The following is a 16,826-nucleotide window of genomic DNA, read 5'->3' as shown; positions in this document are numbered from 1 at the left end:
GCTGGTAATGCTCCGTAACCCTATTCTGACGACAGATACAGGTTAGGGGTGTTACATTGCAACTTATAAATTATAGGTCAAATAATATTAGATCACAACCAATTTGTATCAAATAATGTCCCTAGTGTTTGCATCATACCTCTTAGATTTTAAAGCTGCAAAGAAATAATACAATATTAGTAGTCTACGATTTTAAATTTCTTGTCTATAATCTAAAAAATTTCCTAATTATTCTATTATTATGCAAAATTTAAAACTAATATAGTGAGGTTGCCTCCCCAGAAACGGCGCCAACAACTTGACTGCCTCTGGACATACCAATGTCCAGAGTAAAAATCCTGCACAAAAGATATGGGAAAACGATATCCACAAGTATACGGGTTAGGTTGTAATATTGTTTACAATGGAGTAGGTGAGTACTCTGAGGATCGTACCCAAGGGAGGCGAGCACTAAATTAATCTTAAGTTAAATATAAATAGATCTAATTAATACTCTAATAAGATTATAGTAAGAAAGATCTAAAGAGAAAAGTTTTACTAAACTATGCTAAAAACATAAAAGGAAATTAAACAAACGAAAGCAAGAAATCATATAAGGAAACATGTATCAGATTTCGGCATGGGTGATTAGGTCGCTTTTGTAATCTTAAGCAACTGTCGTTTTGGGTTTTCTTGTTCAATCAACTAGTCAATACCCAAGCAGAATCTTCTGATACATGCACTGAAATACTGAGTCGAAAAAAACTACTTATCTTCTGACCTAACAGTCCAGATTGGTTTAGATTTAAGTTGTTCACGACTAGGCCATACCAATTAGTCCTTTCTCTCCATAGCAATCATTAGTAGTATGTTAATTTCAATTCATAGAATCACCAACATATGTATATATATAAACATAATTTAAAAGCAAGCAATATATATATATAATTTCATTGCAATAAGCTATGAACTTACCTTGACAATTATAGTTGTAAAAACGAAGCCGACGACTAATTTGACAGATTAGCTTATCCTCGATCTAACTCTAACTGTCTCGTTTCTTGATCTATATATATAGTAAGTTTATTCAATTAAGCCAATTTTAGCACGTATATAATCAAATTTACACAATTTAACCTTTCCATAAAATTACAAAATTACCTCTAACATTTTATCCTTTTTACAATTTAGTCATCATACCAAAACTTGCAATTTAACCACTTTTAATTAAAATTCATGGTAGTTGATTTTCCTTAGTCTTATAACAACCCATAATTTTCCTCATTTCACACAATTTACATTGAATTTTACTATTTCAACAATTTAATCCTTAAACATTAAATTCATCAAAATCACCTAACAAAATACTTATATTTTGCTACTAAATTTAATAATTCATCAAATAAATTCAAAACACATTCACCTCATTCATGGTAATTCCGTAATATGTTAACAATTTTATGAATTGACCCCCGAGCTAAGTAAATTAAGTTACAATGATCTCAAAAACATAAAAATCATGAAAAATGGGTTGGAAAATACATACCATGCACTAAGACAAAGCTTGGCCAAACCAAGCATTAAAAAATGGTGTTTCCTTCATTTTACAATCGGTGATAGATGAAGAAAGATGATAACATTGCTTTTGTTTCTTCTGTTTTAATTTAATTACTAAATTACCATTTTAACATTGATTATTTAATCAAATTTCACCCAAAATCTATTACCTAACCGCCCACCATAATGAAATAAGGTTTAATTACCTTTAAAACCTCCACTTAATGCTTTTACTTAATTAACTATTAAACATTAAAGTTATTAACCAAAATTTAATATAACACTAATAACACTCCATAAATATTTAATAAAATATTTACAAGCTCGGTTTATAGAAATGAGTTCCCAATACCTCATTTTCTAAAATTACTTGACTTCAAAAATTAACCACTTGAACTTGACTATATGACTAATTAGTAAAATTTATTAAATCAAAACCTCAATAATAATATACTTTACTCATAAATATTAATTAATAATATTAAAAAGCTCCCTCCTCGAATTTGTGGTCCCGAAACTACTATTTCTAACACCACTGAAAAATGGGTTGTTACAACTCTCCCCCTTAGGAAATTTCATCCTCAAAATTTCATACCTGGAAATAGTTTCAATTATTGTGTTATGGAAAATTCTTCTGTTGACCAAATTACATTTGTCCACACCAACTTGTTCTCACTTCATTCTGATTAGCATAATGAATATCTACATTTCCTTCCGTGAAAAGATTCAAATGGTATATGCAATCAATTGTAAACCTTTCCAACTGTCCGCTTGTTTGTGCCATAGCTTCAAAAAATTTATTCTGAAATCTAAAGGTGAACTCAGACATAAGCAACTCTACTAGCTTTTCTAATGAGTAATCTGATCAGCCAATCTTGGTACTAACTCTAAAATTTCACATTTTATTCCTGACCATTAGTACATATGTTTCAAGTCACTGTACATTTTGCTATTACTAGGTTAAAATCACAAAGACGCTGCTAGGAATCTCGAATAAGATGTCTTATATAAATTCAGAATTGTTCAATAAACATATTCAATTTCTAAAATATAGATTATCACAATCAATATTGAAATTGATGCTCCGATCATTCTGAACATATTCCAATTTAGCTAACAAATTTGAAACAACATCATTTAAGAAAATTTCGAGATGGATTTAAATTGAATCAATACGGAAGGTTCTATCAATAAAGTTTTCAACTGGTCAGAACTCTGCTGGCACTTAACTAATCAAACAAATTCAACGTGTCCCTATAATAGCTTCATCATCAGTAATATAATTATTGATAAATTATTAATAATCCATGCACTGTTTCATTGACCCATCATTTTTCTTTTTCAAAATAGTATAGATGCGTCTCAGGGTAATACACTCGATCGAATTAAACCTCTATCAATTAATTCTTGCAACTGAGATTTTAATTCTTTTAATTTGGTTGAAATCGTTTTGTACAAAGCAGTAAAAATCAGAGTAGTACAATAATCTAGTTCTATTGCAAGCTTATCTTTTTATTCAAAATGTCAACTCAACAATTTCTTCGAATAGCCATCTATAAACTCATAATTTGTTAGTGCCTGATAAATTTCCATTTCTGCTACTCTGGAATCCAGGACTTACACATAAAAATTGCATCACAACCTGTTCGAATCAATTCTATACCTATGCCACTGAAATCATATTCGACATACAATCAAACTTAGCAAATTCAATAGAATCAATTCATCGTTTTAGCATCTCAAATCAATCTGTTTCCATTAATAATTCACTATGGTAGCATAAACAATCAATCCAGTTCATTCCCAGATTAACACCAAATTCAATAAAAAATAGTAACATCAAATTAATAGAAAAGTCATAACCATAAATTTTTAGTGAACCCTATCTGCAAATCCAATCGTCTAACAATTAACTCAATTAGGTAAACCCTTTCCTGTTACCAACGTATTACATATATACAAATGCATCGATCAAAATCAACTAATATGTATACTATAACATCAAAGATAGAAAGGTATCAGAAATAATATCAAGACTAAGGCCTCTTTGCGTGCTCAGATCACAAAGACTTTAGTGAAAACTCAAGATTCAGAACGAACCACTATGTCTTTTGTTTCAATTCTATTAATTATAGTTGTGCTTTAAATTTCTGATCATTTGTCGCTCATAGAATTAACAGCAAGTCTTACATTCTGGTATTTATTTAACTCAGTTTGATTTGTCAATCTTTCATAAAATAATAAGGAAATCCAAAAATTAAGTATAATCTATCTTTTAAACTACACACTCCAAAATGATTTCGACCACAATGGTTGCATTCAGGTCTTTTTACATTTCGAACACTACCACACTGGCTAGTGAAGTCATCAGTGATCTCATATTATTTTGTTTTAGCTATCTTTGTCATAAAACCCTGATGGCCCAGGAAATAACTACTCGGTCCTTTCATTTATCATTGGCCAAAAAAATATAATATGTTTTAGATACACTTCGTTTATTGAAGTCTCAAACTCATGTCTCTCTTTGTTTCTTGTGATAACAAATTTCTTCTCTTTTCTGAGACCGATCAAATAAAAATTACATGTAATACCTCCATACCAGACCTGATCTCCGAGTCAAGGCATCAGGATGTCACATTCGTTGTCGAAGCAACTACTGAAAATTTTAGATCAATGTATCATATTATTTAATTAATATAGATCATTAACTCATTTCAGTAATAATTGAATTTACGATAGAACTAATTGTAAGTTAAAGGAGCTCATTAAAACATCCATAATTGATCAAAGACCAAATTGTATAGTTCATAAAAAATTTTGAACTGTCATCGAGACGTTGGGGTTTCCACGTCATGACATGGCGAACTTGTCATCATGATGTCTTTTCCATTTTCCTACAAATTCCACACTTTATTTTTTTATTTTTTTATATCATTACCTGAACTGTATTTAGATGTCATAACCGCCACTTACGTCTATCATATCATCCACTTGCATCTATTTCTGATCTCAAGTCCTCATAAAAACATGATATTCAATCAAAGATAACAAAGTTTATAAAATTAACACAAATATTAAAGTTCCACGAATAAGACCATTTGAGGACTTGTACTTTCAAAGTACTTTACCCACTTTATATATATTTCATATTTATTTTTAAATTGTGCCAATCAATTTAATTATTCATAAAATTTTAACAATAATTCAATATCACATCAATTAACAATTATTCACTTATTATTTTATCAATTCGTTTAAACATATTCACATGTATTAATCATTCCATCACTTACAACCATTTTGAAACATTTCAAATTCATCTACTCTATATATATTCAATTTTCCTCCTCTTCCTCTCCATTTCACATCCTTTATGTATATATTTATTCAAATTATTCAAATTTTTCCTTGTTACATTGTTTTTGACTTGACCTTTCTTTACTAAAATTAATTATCTCTTAGTACGGGGTTTGGACGATATTTTCATTTGTTTTTATTGAAAATAGACTCATTAATAATTAAACATATAAATTTAAACTCATAATCATTTTGCTAAAATTTTTTATGATTTCCAAAGTCAGAACAGGGAACTCGAATCCAATCCAACCTTGTTTCATGAAAATTAATATATCTCAAACTATAAAACCCCGTTTCTTTCACCGTTTATTCCATCTGAAACTAGACCCAAGAAGATTTAATTTCATATTTAATCCAATCTCTAACTAAATTTTTATAATTTTAGGTGAATTTTCAAAGTTAAGTCACTGCTGCTGTCCAAACTGTTTTAATGAAAATATTTTCTTTTCCAATGTTCTTTGCACTATCTTTCATTCAATCACACATGATTTCCATAATTTTGATTACTATAAAATTTAGTCACTTATGTTTATGTGTAGATTACATATTCATTTCTTAATATTAGTACTTTTCACCATACAAATCACATTCTCTCTTACCAATTTAGTGTTTTAAGTCTTTATTCTTCATCAAATACTTTCTATTTCTTGTATTTAGATTAAATACATGTTTCATACATCTCACTCAAAAATCTTCAACTCGGTCTATTGAAATACAAATAGGTTTAGTATGAAACTTACCTCCTTTGTCAATAATTTCTTCATTTCTTATTCATTTCCATGCATTTCTCATCTTCACCACTTTCCTTCCTTTTTCTTCTCATTTTCTCCACTTTCATCTACTATTTTCTTGCTTCTAAATTGATTAACATATTTTTTAGAATCTCTACTTCATCTTCTCTCTTTAATATCTAAGGAAATTTTCAAAAATTTTGGGTAAAAATGTAGGTTCTCATGGCAAATGACTAAATTGTAAAGAAAAGAAAACTTGCTTTCTCACCCTTTCACTCACGTTGGAAGGATGATAAATTTCCTTCATCCTTGTTTTCTTTCTATACTACCATTTTCTAAATAAAATAATAATAAATATCTAAGTAAAATATTAATAAAATAATATTTAACTAATTAATTAAAAAATTACAAAAAATATCATCAACATCATCATTACATTCTAGAATTCTCCCTCTTACTAATTGACCATTTTACCCTTTATGATCTTTCAAAATTTCATCCTTGAATCATCACTTAATTTGATAAAATTATGATTTAGTCCCTCACAATTCTTCCCCTATTCAATTTGGTCCTTGCATGCCAATTCCATATCTTAGTAAATTGGATTATTTTCACTTTTGGTCCTTCAACTTTCTCATTTTTACATTTCGATCCCGTAAATTTTAAATATTTACACTTGAGCCAAAAACTTTCCATATATTTACGATTTAGTCCCTTCATTAATACATCATGTCATGCTTCTTGATTTAACTCTCTTTTGATATATTGCAACTTTCATTTTCTTTGATCTTATACCTTATTTCGATAAGATTTTCTCTCATATTATTTACGACCAAGGGGGTTTTGAGGATGTTATATTACAACTCAAAAAATTCCATTGCACTGACAAGTATTTTATTTTTCTTATTCAATTCATCTCTGAAACAAGTACATAATTTCTCTTTAACTAATACCATCTTATTAACATACTTACCAAGTTGAACTACTCTCACCCAAAATCTGCAACTGATCTGTTTCCTAACTTCAATTCAAGAATTTCCTTTTTCTTCTTGTCGAAATATCGTTTGCTGATATAATTCTTTCAAAAATCAATTCAGAAGAAATATCAACAAATACGTTCTTTCGATACCATAGTAGTTAAAGTTAATTACCAGTGCATAACCTCTTCTTTTAATAATGACACCGCACATCTTAGATAATCTTTGGAAGGATATAATATTTCATGTAGAAATCTCTGTGAGTTTTTAACTAGTACTCGATCTGGCCAAATTATTACTCATTCTACCGCTAAACTATTCGGCTCCACATTTTCAGAATTAATCAATAGAAATCCTGTGAATATTCTGTCGTATAGGACTTTGAGGACAAGGAAGTGGAGTTCGTAAAGCCACAAAATTAATTCTCATAAACACATCAAACATATCATTTATTATTAATAAAAAATATTATGAACCTCTTTTCTAGACTTCTTAAATTCCAGCACATTATGAGCATCTATATAAATTCAAATACTCATTTCAAACGTCCCTTTTTCCATATTTATATTCTTATGATTTTTTTCTAAACAATTCATATATATATAATTGTTCCATTTAAGCATTTCGTAGAACCATTTCACTTAAACATTTCATCTTACCATATCAGTTACATATTTAACATATAGTCATTCTATAAATTACATTTAGTTTCAAATGTTCCTATAAACATATTATCCCCGAATCACTTACTTCCTTTAAACAATGCGAAAGTGGAGAAACAAATAGTTTTACCCATAAAAGCACTTCAATTAGATCGAGGTGAGGAATATTTATTTGATGAGTTCTTAGGGCACCTTATAGAGAATGAGATTCTATTCGTATTAACCATGTCAGACACTCCACAATATAATAGCATAGTAGAGTGAATGAATCAAACGTTGTTAGACATGATACGTTTGATGTTAAGTTATTCGATGGTACCAATCTCTTTCTAGGAATATGTAGTAAAAATGGCTTGCAATATTCTGAATGATATGCTAACTAAGGTAGCATTGAAAACCCCATACAGATTGTGGCATAGCAGGAAGCTGAATCTTAATCATTTTAGGATTTAGGGATGCCCGACCCATGTATTGGATAAAGATGCGAGAAAGTTGGACTCACAGACAAAATTGTGCATGTTTGTAGGATATCCAAAGGGTGGTTTCTTTTATAATGAAAGAGCAAACTGTTATAGTCTCAACTCATACTACTTTCCTTGAAGAAAGTTACATGAATGAATTCACTCGGGTAAAGAGGTATTCGAGGAGCTTTTAGGAAATATACAAAACCTTATGAAAATGGTTCCAGAACCAATTCCTAATAGTAGACCTATAAACAATCAGCAACATAAGGAGCTTCATTGTAGTGGGAGGGTCTCCTGTAGGCCTGAGCTCTTCCAGTCTAGCGTAAGTGTTCTTAACACTAATTCTACTGAACAGGAAGAGATGACACACTCACATATGACGAAGTGATGCAGAGTTCTAATTCCATGCTCTAGGAAATAACTATGAAAGTTGAGATGGACTCTATGTATTCCAACTCAGTGCGGGAACATGTAGACTTACTAGAAGGGATAAAAGTCATAGGGTGAAAGTGGATCTACAAGAGGAAAAGAAATGTGGATGGAATAGTGGAAACTTATAAGTCTAGACTTGCAACAAAAGGTTCTACTCAGAAAGAAGGTATCAATCATGAAGAAACATTCTCTACAGTTGTCTTGCTCAAGACAATCTACATATTACTATCTGTAACACCCCAAACCCGGCCTAGACGTTATGGTCGAATCTGGCGATGTCACATGGAAAGGGATTTGAAGACAAGATTGTCGAGTTTAAAAATCGTTACAGTAAGTTATCTTTTATTTAGTTTTAAAAAAAAAACTAGTTGATTTGCTTTAAAACTAGTCTCTTAGCGGAAGCTTTTGTAACCAATTAATTTAGGTAAAATCGTTTCTATTTACGAAAAACTTTAACTTTTAGAAAAAAATCGTGTTTTGTGGAGTTGTAATTTTTAAAAAAATCCAGAAAAAATAGTATAAAGTCCCAAATTTAAAGCCAACCATGCATAATCCAGAAGATACATCAAAAACCCCAAATAAGTAATAAATTCTATGTATTAACGGAAAACAGTCTAAAATTTAAGTATGGCCACCGTCGAGTCCTCTACTGCACCGACCCGTTAAGTCTGGAGATTACCTATACAGATTAAACAGAGAAAGGGTGAGTTTTCGCAAACTCAGTGTGTATTCCCCGCAGAAAACATGCATACAGATAATCAACAGAATTCAGTTAGATACAGTCGGGGGCTTGTGCCCATCACATGATAGTTTGGGCCTTAGCCCATTCAGATACAGTCTCAGAAATACATTAGGGCCTTGGCCCATATCAGATAAAGAATACAGATACAGTAAATTAGAATCCTACCCACCAGCCTCTGCACACCATCTCCATCTAACCCTACACACCATGTAGTACCGAAATGTGGCACATAATCAGAAGGTTGTAGTTGAGCTACCAGATAACAGGCTTAATAGCCTTTCAGACAATTCCTCCAAATATCATCAACTCACCCCGATTCAATGCAACATACAAAATATGTCATGCTATTATCCAATTAATAGTACAACGATTCAGATATCATAAATCATGCTCAGTATAGAAATCAAACAGACAGATCACACATATAGGGGTCTAAGTAAAGATTATCGACCCTACAGTAGGTCTACAGTCGACTTGGGAAACTTGTGCAACCTTACAGAACTTTTCAGAAAAATGGGCTCACATACCCATGTGGCCCACTCGGGCCAAATTGGCCTTGGCCACATGATCCATTTTTAATGTATCCCGTGCTAGTTAATTATTCATATATGTTTTCACTTTTTACATATATGTTCCTTCAAAGCTATCTACTTGAGTCAGTTTTACTAAATTATTTATATCTTGTGCTACAGATTTTGGACTTAAGATCAGCTTGATGCCTTTGAAACTAGACTCAAATACCTTTCTACCATAAAATTTTCAGAATTTTTAGTTCAGCCAATAAGTACATTAAAATCTTCAAACTTACCCCTGTTCTACTATCTGACAGCTTCGTCCCTTCTTTGCTAAAAATTAATTATCTCTTAGTAAAAAATTTGAATGATATTTCCATTTATTTCTATTGAAATAGAATCATTAATAATTTAAACATGTAAATTTTAACCCCTAATCAATTTTCTCCAATTTTTGATGATTTTCCAAAGTCAAAATAGGGGAACCCGAATTCAATCTGACTTTGTCTCACAAAGTTTATTATACCTCATGATTTACAATTTCATTACTTACACCGTTTATTCTATGACAAACTAGACTTAATAATATTTTATTCCATATTTTTTCATCCTCTAATTCGATTTCCACAATTTATGGTGATTTTTGAAAGTTAGCCTACTGCTGTTGCCAAGCAATTTCAGCTTTTCGCCGAATCCTTTTTTTTAACGTTTTGGGTACTCATCAGGTTTTGTTTGATGCTAAAATAGTCCCCGAGCACTCCAAAGCCTACAGTCAAGATACTCAATATCAATTTAATGGATTTACAAGCCAATTGACAACCAAGAACGAACAAAAACCCAACTTACCACCAACGATAACCCTCCGTTTAACTATTGTTCAGACAAAAACACTGAATTCACCAGTCCAAGCCTCCCTCTATGTCCAAATCTCAGAGGAAAAACATTACCACTTTAGTCGTTAAGAGATTCATGATAGAAACGAAGAGAAACACTTACCGAAACTAAGGGAGCACTAACTGCATGCGAAAACGATGGAAAATAAATTTATTAGGGAAAAATTAAGAATAAGAAAAAGAAGATAAAGATGGAAAAACTCAGAGAATTTTGGCAAGAGGAAAGGGAGAAGAGTTGATGGCAGATATTTTTTGAAAAAGAGAGTCAAAATTTTGTTATAGGAAAAAAAATAAAACAAAATCTCGATAACGCCCAAAATCCCTTAATCTTCTCCCCTAATTCCCACTACACATCCACTGCTTAGAATCCCCCTATTACACAACTCTATCCCGAAATCTGAGCAAAAATAATACCCTTGCCTGCATAAGGATTCAAACACAAGACCTCCACGATAATAAAACACCATTTAACCACCAGACCAGTAGGCCCATTTTGATGTAATTAACCCAACAATCAAATAAAAGCCTATTAAACAATAATAAGGCCTAATTCATTCAAAAAACCAAAATTTGCCCAAGCAAAGGCTTGAACTTAGGACCTCCCAAACACTCCCAGAACACATAACCACTAAAGCTGACAGATATTTATGTCATATTTTCACAATAACGAAATTAGAAATTTTGGGGCGTTATAACCCCACCCCTAAAAGAAAATTTCGTTCTCAAAATTTTACTTGATCAAAATAGATGAGGATATTGCTGACGCATCGCATCCTCAGGCTCCCACGTGGCCTCCTCAGTGCTATGATTACGCCACAAAACCTTCACTAAGGGAATAGACTTTTTCCGAAGGACCTTTATATCATGCTTCAGAATCTGAACCGGCTCCTCCTTGAAGGTCAAGTCTGGCCTAACCTCAATCTCCTCAATAGAAACAACATGTGTGGGATCAGAGCAGTAGCTCTTCAACATTAAGACTTAAAAAACATCATGAATGCGGTCCAACTCCAGAGGTAACTCTAGTTGATAAGCGATAGGTCCCACACGTTTCAGAATGCAGTAAGGTCCAATAAACTGAGGGCTCAGCTTGCCCTTGCGACCGAACCTAGAACCTTTTTCATGGCAAGACCCTGAGAAAAACCAAGTCCCCCATAGAATACTCGATCTCACACCTCTTCATATCCGCATACGATTTCTACCTATTAGAAGCCACTTTCAAACGATCCCGAATCAATCTAACCTTATCCTCTGTCTTAGAGACCAACTCAGGACCTAGAACACGTCGCTCGCCCAACTCAGTCCAACTTAAAGGACTACGACACTTACAACCGTACAGTGCCTCGTAAAGTTCCATATGGATGCTAGACTGTAAGCTATTATTGTAGGCAAACTCCGCTAACGACAAGTACTTCTCCCCACTACCTCAGAAATCAATAACACAGCTCCTCAACATGTCCTCCAGTATCTGAATCACCCTCTCCGACTGACCAACTGTCTGAGGATGGAAAGCAATACTGAACCCAGAGCCTCATAAAGCTTCTTCCAGAATCGAAACTTGAAACGAAGATACCGATCGAAAATGATCAAGACAGGTACCCCATGCAGTCTCACTATTTTCAATATGTAGAGCTTAGCTAATTTCTGAAGAGAAAAGTCTGTCCTTACCAGGATGAAGTGAGCAGACTTGGTCAATCGATCCACGATGACCCAGACAAAATCCTTCTTAATGGGTGTTAGAGGCAACCACTAACGAAGTCCATGGTTACTCGCTCCCATTCCATAACGTATCTTAACTGGCTGCAGTAAACATGAAAGGAACTGATGCTTTGCTTTAACCTACTGAGAAGTGAAACAGTGAGCAATGAAGTCGGTAATCTCACGCTTCAACCCTGGCCACTAGTACAATTCCTGAAGATATCGATACATCTTGTTACCACCGGGATGCATAAATAGGGACTACCACGCGCTTCTCTCAGAATCGACTGCCTTAAATCCTCATCTTTCGGTACACAAATTCGACGGCAGAAATAAAGTACCCCATCACTGTTTATCTCAAAATCAATAGTGCCACCATTCTCAACCTGAGATACTTATCCCCTAACTGTTTACCACAAATTTGTTCAATCCATGTCGGTTTGACCTGAAGTTTTGCCAACAGACTTCCATCATCGAATAGGCTAAGTCGAGCGAACATTGCTCTCAGATCGTTCATAGCCCTACAGCTCAACACGTCGGCCACCACATTGGCCTTGCCGGGATGGTACTCAATGGTACAATCATAATCCTTAAGCAAGTCAACCCATCTACGCTGCCTAAGATTTAACTCCTTCTGAGTGAGGAGATACTTGAGGCTCTTATGATCAGTGTAGATAATACACTTCTCACCATACAGATAATGCCTCCAAATTTTCAATGCAAAGACTGCGGTGACCAACTCCAAATCGTGCGTCAGATAGTTCGCCTCGTGTGTCTTAAGTTGACGAGATGCATATGCAACCACCTTACCATCCTGCATCAACACACATCCCAAACCGACATGTGATGCATCACTATAAATCGTGAACTCCTTTCCAGGTTCACACTGTACCAAAACAGGAGCCTCAGTCAGGACAGTCTTAAGCTTCTCAAAGCTCTCTTGTTGTGCATTAATCGAATCAAACAGTACACCTTTACGTAACAGCTTAGTCAAGGGTGTTGCGATCAATGAAAACCCTTCCACAAACCGTCGGTAATAACCTGCCAGCCCCAAAAAGCTGCAGATCTCAGACACATTCTTAGGCTGCTTCCTGTCTAATACAACCTCAATTTTTTGAGGATCGACTCGAATCCCCTCAGCAGACACCACATGACCCAGAAATGTTACTTCACGTAACCAAAACTCACACTTGCTGAACATAGCATAGAGCTACTTTTCCCTCAAAATCTGATAAACAATCCTAAGGTGCTCGTTATGCTCATCCTCAGTCCTCGAATAAACCAATATTTCATCGATGAACACCACTACAAACCGATCCAGGTAGGGCTAAAACACTTAGTTTATCAGATCCATGAAAGTTGTCGATACATTAGTCAATCCAAATGGCATCATTAGGAACTCGTAGTGACTATCACGAGTCCTGAATGTCGTCTTATGCACATCAACCTCCTTAACCCTCAACTGATGATACCCAGAACGCAAGTCAATTTTGGAAAACACAGACGCCCCTCGGAACTAGTCAAACAAATCATCAATCCTCGGAAGTGGATACTTGTTCTTAATAGTAAACTTATTTAGTTGTTGATAGTCGATACACATCCTCATGGATCCATCCCTTTCCTTAACAAATAGTACCGGTGCTCCCCACGGGGACACACTAGGGCGAATGAACCTATATCCAATAACTTCTGAATTTGAGCCCTGAGCTCTCTAAGCTCCTTTGGTGCCATTCGATAGGGAGCGATAGACACCAAAACTGTACCAGGAAGAAGCTCAATCCCAAACTCCACTTCCCGATTCAGAGGTAAACCCAGTAGCTCCTTAAGAAAGACGTCCGAAAAATCCCTCACAGTTCTAATGTCCTTAACAGTAGAGTCCTCAGAAGCGGAAACACTTACGTAGGCCAAATACACCTCACATCCCTTGCGAACAAGTTTCTCAACTACCAGTGCAGAGATCACGTTAGCCAAGTAATTTTGACGTTCCGCAATCACAACTACTTCATTGCCCCCTTCAGTTCTCAATACGACCCTCTTAGTCGTACAGTCCAAACTGACACAATGCTTGACCAACCAGTCCATCCCGAATATCATATCAAACTCCCCAAACAGAAGCTCTATCAAATCAGCTAGAAATACCGTCCCTTGAACCTCTAAAGGAACATCCCTGTATAGTTTGCTAACTCTAACAGATTTGATAGAGGGTTGCGCGCAGACCAAGATCGACATTGTCAAGTCACGGGAAAGTCCTACGAAAGCTATAGAAACTTGGGCTGAAACGAAAACAGAAAATTAAACTCAAAAACCAAGAAAACCAAATTGAAGTAGAAGTAGGATACTTGGGCGGCAAGAAAGATTGAAAATTATGAATAAAGGACGTTTCTTGATGCCAAAGAATATTGCAAACAGCAAGAAAGATAAAGAAAGTCCTAAGAAGCCTTGAAATCATGAAAGATTTCACAACTCCCTTCAAACGGCTCTAATCTTCCCTCCAATGTAAATCCACGGCAAAAAGAAGGTTGAAGATGGCTCCCACAATCAAAAATATTGTTAAAACTACTTCTAAAGAAAACACAAGAGAGAATTCTTCGAGAAACTCAAAGAGAATTTTCACTCAACAAAAATTTGAATTCAATGTAATGTGCTTAAGGGTGGCCGGCCAAGCCATATATATAGGCCTCCTAACTACTTTCCTAGCCCTACTAGGAAAACTAAAAAAACCCTAATTGTTGACTTTCAAGGGGAATTTTGTCCAAGGCCTCTAAATGGGCCTCTTGGACTGAATTTTTACATAGAAATTTATTCATAAAGTCTAAAAATTAAAACTAAGTATTTAAAGAATTAAAATTTTACAAATTGGGCCACTTTGACAATTTGGCCTGATTTTTCAACTAAGTCTAATTTAAACTTCTTGGTTGGGCTTGGAACATCTTATTGGGTCGTATCTTCAAGAACTTAGGCTTGTAATTTGTTCTTTCCCAAAATTGGTTCGTTAATGCTCGTAACTAAGATCCAATGCGCCTTAGCTACAAGATTCAGTTTTTTAGACCAAGATTTCTAAGATTTGAAATCTTGATTTTCTTGATTCTTGAAATCGCTCAAAACAGCAAAATTGGACCAAGATTCGATTTCTTGATTTTCATGAAAACAAGAAAGTAATTCTTGATTTTCTTTTTCCTTTTTATGTGCATCTAAGGCCTTGCTAATGAAGTCTTGAACGGTTCCATTTAGTTTCATACGCATTTTCCTGGCCTTTGACCTCGTTATTGGGCCTTGTGGTAATTTGAGCCCATCACGTTCTTGAGCTTGAGTTGGGCCTTTGTGACTCGTATCAAGATTGCCCCAATGACCTCAGTATAGTCACCTCACTAGAAGAACTTTCAACCGAAATCCCTATGGTTTTGGGAACAGAACAGACAACAGAGGAATACGTAGATCCTAAATCTATCAACGTAGTGTAAGGCAGATCAAAAATAAAGAACGTACCCGTGATGACGTCCGGAGCATCTCTATCCTCTCGACGACGACTAGCATAAACTAGGGCCAGCTTTCTCGCCTCAGCCTGTCCAACACCTCTGCCCAGTGCTCTCTGCCCCCGACCCATACCATTACCACCCCTAGCCTGACCACGGCACCTAGGCGGCTGCTGAACTACCCCCGATGGTTGTGCAATACCAGAACCCATAGCTTGCACCTGATCGGCCCTCAACGGACACTCTCGAGCAAGGTGCTTAGTAGACCCACATCTTAAACAAGCCCTAGTCGTCTTCCAACATTCGCTCGGATGGCGTCTTTCATAATGCCCACAAAATGTGATCCCAGTAGGTGCAACAAGGGCCCCAACTCTAACTGGCCCACCAGATCTGACCTTTTTCTTAGGCCTCATTGCAGAACTCAACGGCTCCGAACCCCTCTTATTCTTGCCTCTCTCCTTATCAAGATTTTTGCGCTCAATACACTTCACCTTCTCGGTGATCTTTGCCTTCTCTACCAGTGCTAAAAAGTAACGCTCCCTTTGCAGAGCTATCAGAACTCTTAAATTGTCCTTGAGTGCATCCTCGAAGCGGACACAATGTTCATATTCAGTCGCCACCATGCCTCGCGCATAGTGGCTCAATCTTAGAAACTGGGCCTCACACTCGGCCACTGAACGATCCCCTTGCGTAAGATTCAGAAACTCACATCTTCTAGTGTCAATGTAGCTTGCCACCACATATTTACCTTGAAAAAAAGACTTATAGAAATCCCAAGTCAGTTGTTCGGGCTGAGTGCCCTCCTTAACGGTCAGCCACCATAGGTATGCTTCATCGCGAAGCAAGGAAACAACCCCTTTCAATTTATTTTCAAGGGTAAAGTCCAGATCATCCATGATTCTTTCCATGGCCTCCATCCAGTACTCGGCCACGCTAGGAGCGACTCCAGTGACACCCTCGAATAGCTCAACCCTATTGGACCGGAGTCGTTTCGTAATCGACCCTCGACCCCCAGATCTAGTGTTGGGCCCAGCGACCCTCTCTAATATCCTCAGCATAGCCTAGGACAAGGCGTCATCCCCGAACATGTGATCATGAGACCTAGTCTCTGTATGTAACAGCCCGATTCTGGGCCTAGTCGGAATAGTGGTTTCGGGACCACAAATCCGACGAGAAAAAACATGGTTATTATTATATTTTCATGGTCTACAATTTTACGAAAGAATTTAGTAAAAATTTCTTTCAAAAATTTCGACGTTTGGGCACTCAATTTAGTCAAAAGGACTAAATTGTAAAAAGTGCAAAAGTTGAGTTCTATATGTTAGAAGTGTCTAATTGATATAAAATTATAA

General features: G+C 35.3%; 2 protein-coding genes across 2 annotated transcripts; both read right to left on the bottom strand.

The window, feature by feature from the left end:
• Positions 1–256: 256 nt before the first annotated feature.
• Positions 257–14,083, bottom strand: LOC105765448 (uncharacterized). Its single transcript, XM_052627034.1, has 6 exons — positions 13,675–14,083; positions 12,843–13,168; positions 11,781–11,947; positions 11,547–11,724; positions 11,094–11,269; positions 257–338 (listed from the first exon to the last, which is right to left on the bottom strand). Exons 1-6 carry the CDS (start codon positions 14,081–14,083, stop codon positions 257–259), a joined length of 1,338 nt encoding a protein of 445 aa, XP_052482994.1.
• Positions 14,084–15,332: 1,249 nt separating this feature from the next.
• LOC105765458 (uncharacterized) lies at positions 15,333–16,532 on the bottom strand. The gene has a single exon (XM_012584562.1). It carries the CDS (start codon positions 16,530–16,532, stop codon positions 15,333–15,335), a length of 1,200 nt encoding a protein of 399 aa, XP_012440016.1.
• Positions 16,533–16,826: the final 294 nt, after the last annotated feature.

Source organism: Gossypium raimondii, chromosome 13 (genome assembly GCF_025698545.1).
Source record: "Gossypium raimondii isolate GPD5lz chromosome 13, ASM2569854v1, whole genome shotgun sequence".
Lineage (NCBI taxonomy): Eukaryota > Viridiplantae > Streptophyta > Magnoliopsida > Malvales > Malvaceae > Gossypium > Gossypium raimondii.
The sequence above is the reverse complement of the archived record's forward strand: the minus strand, read 5'-3'. Positions and strand labels throughout refer to the sequence as shown.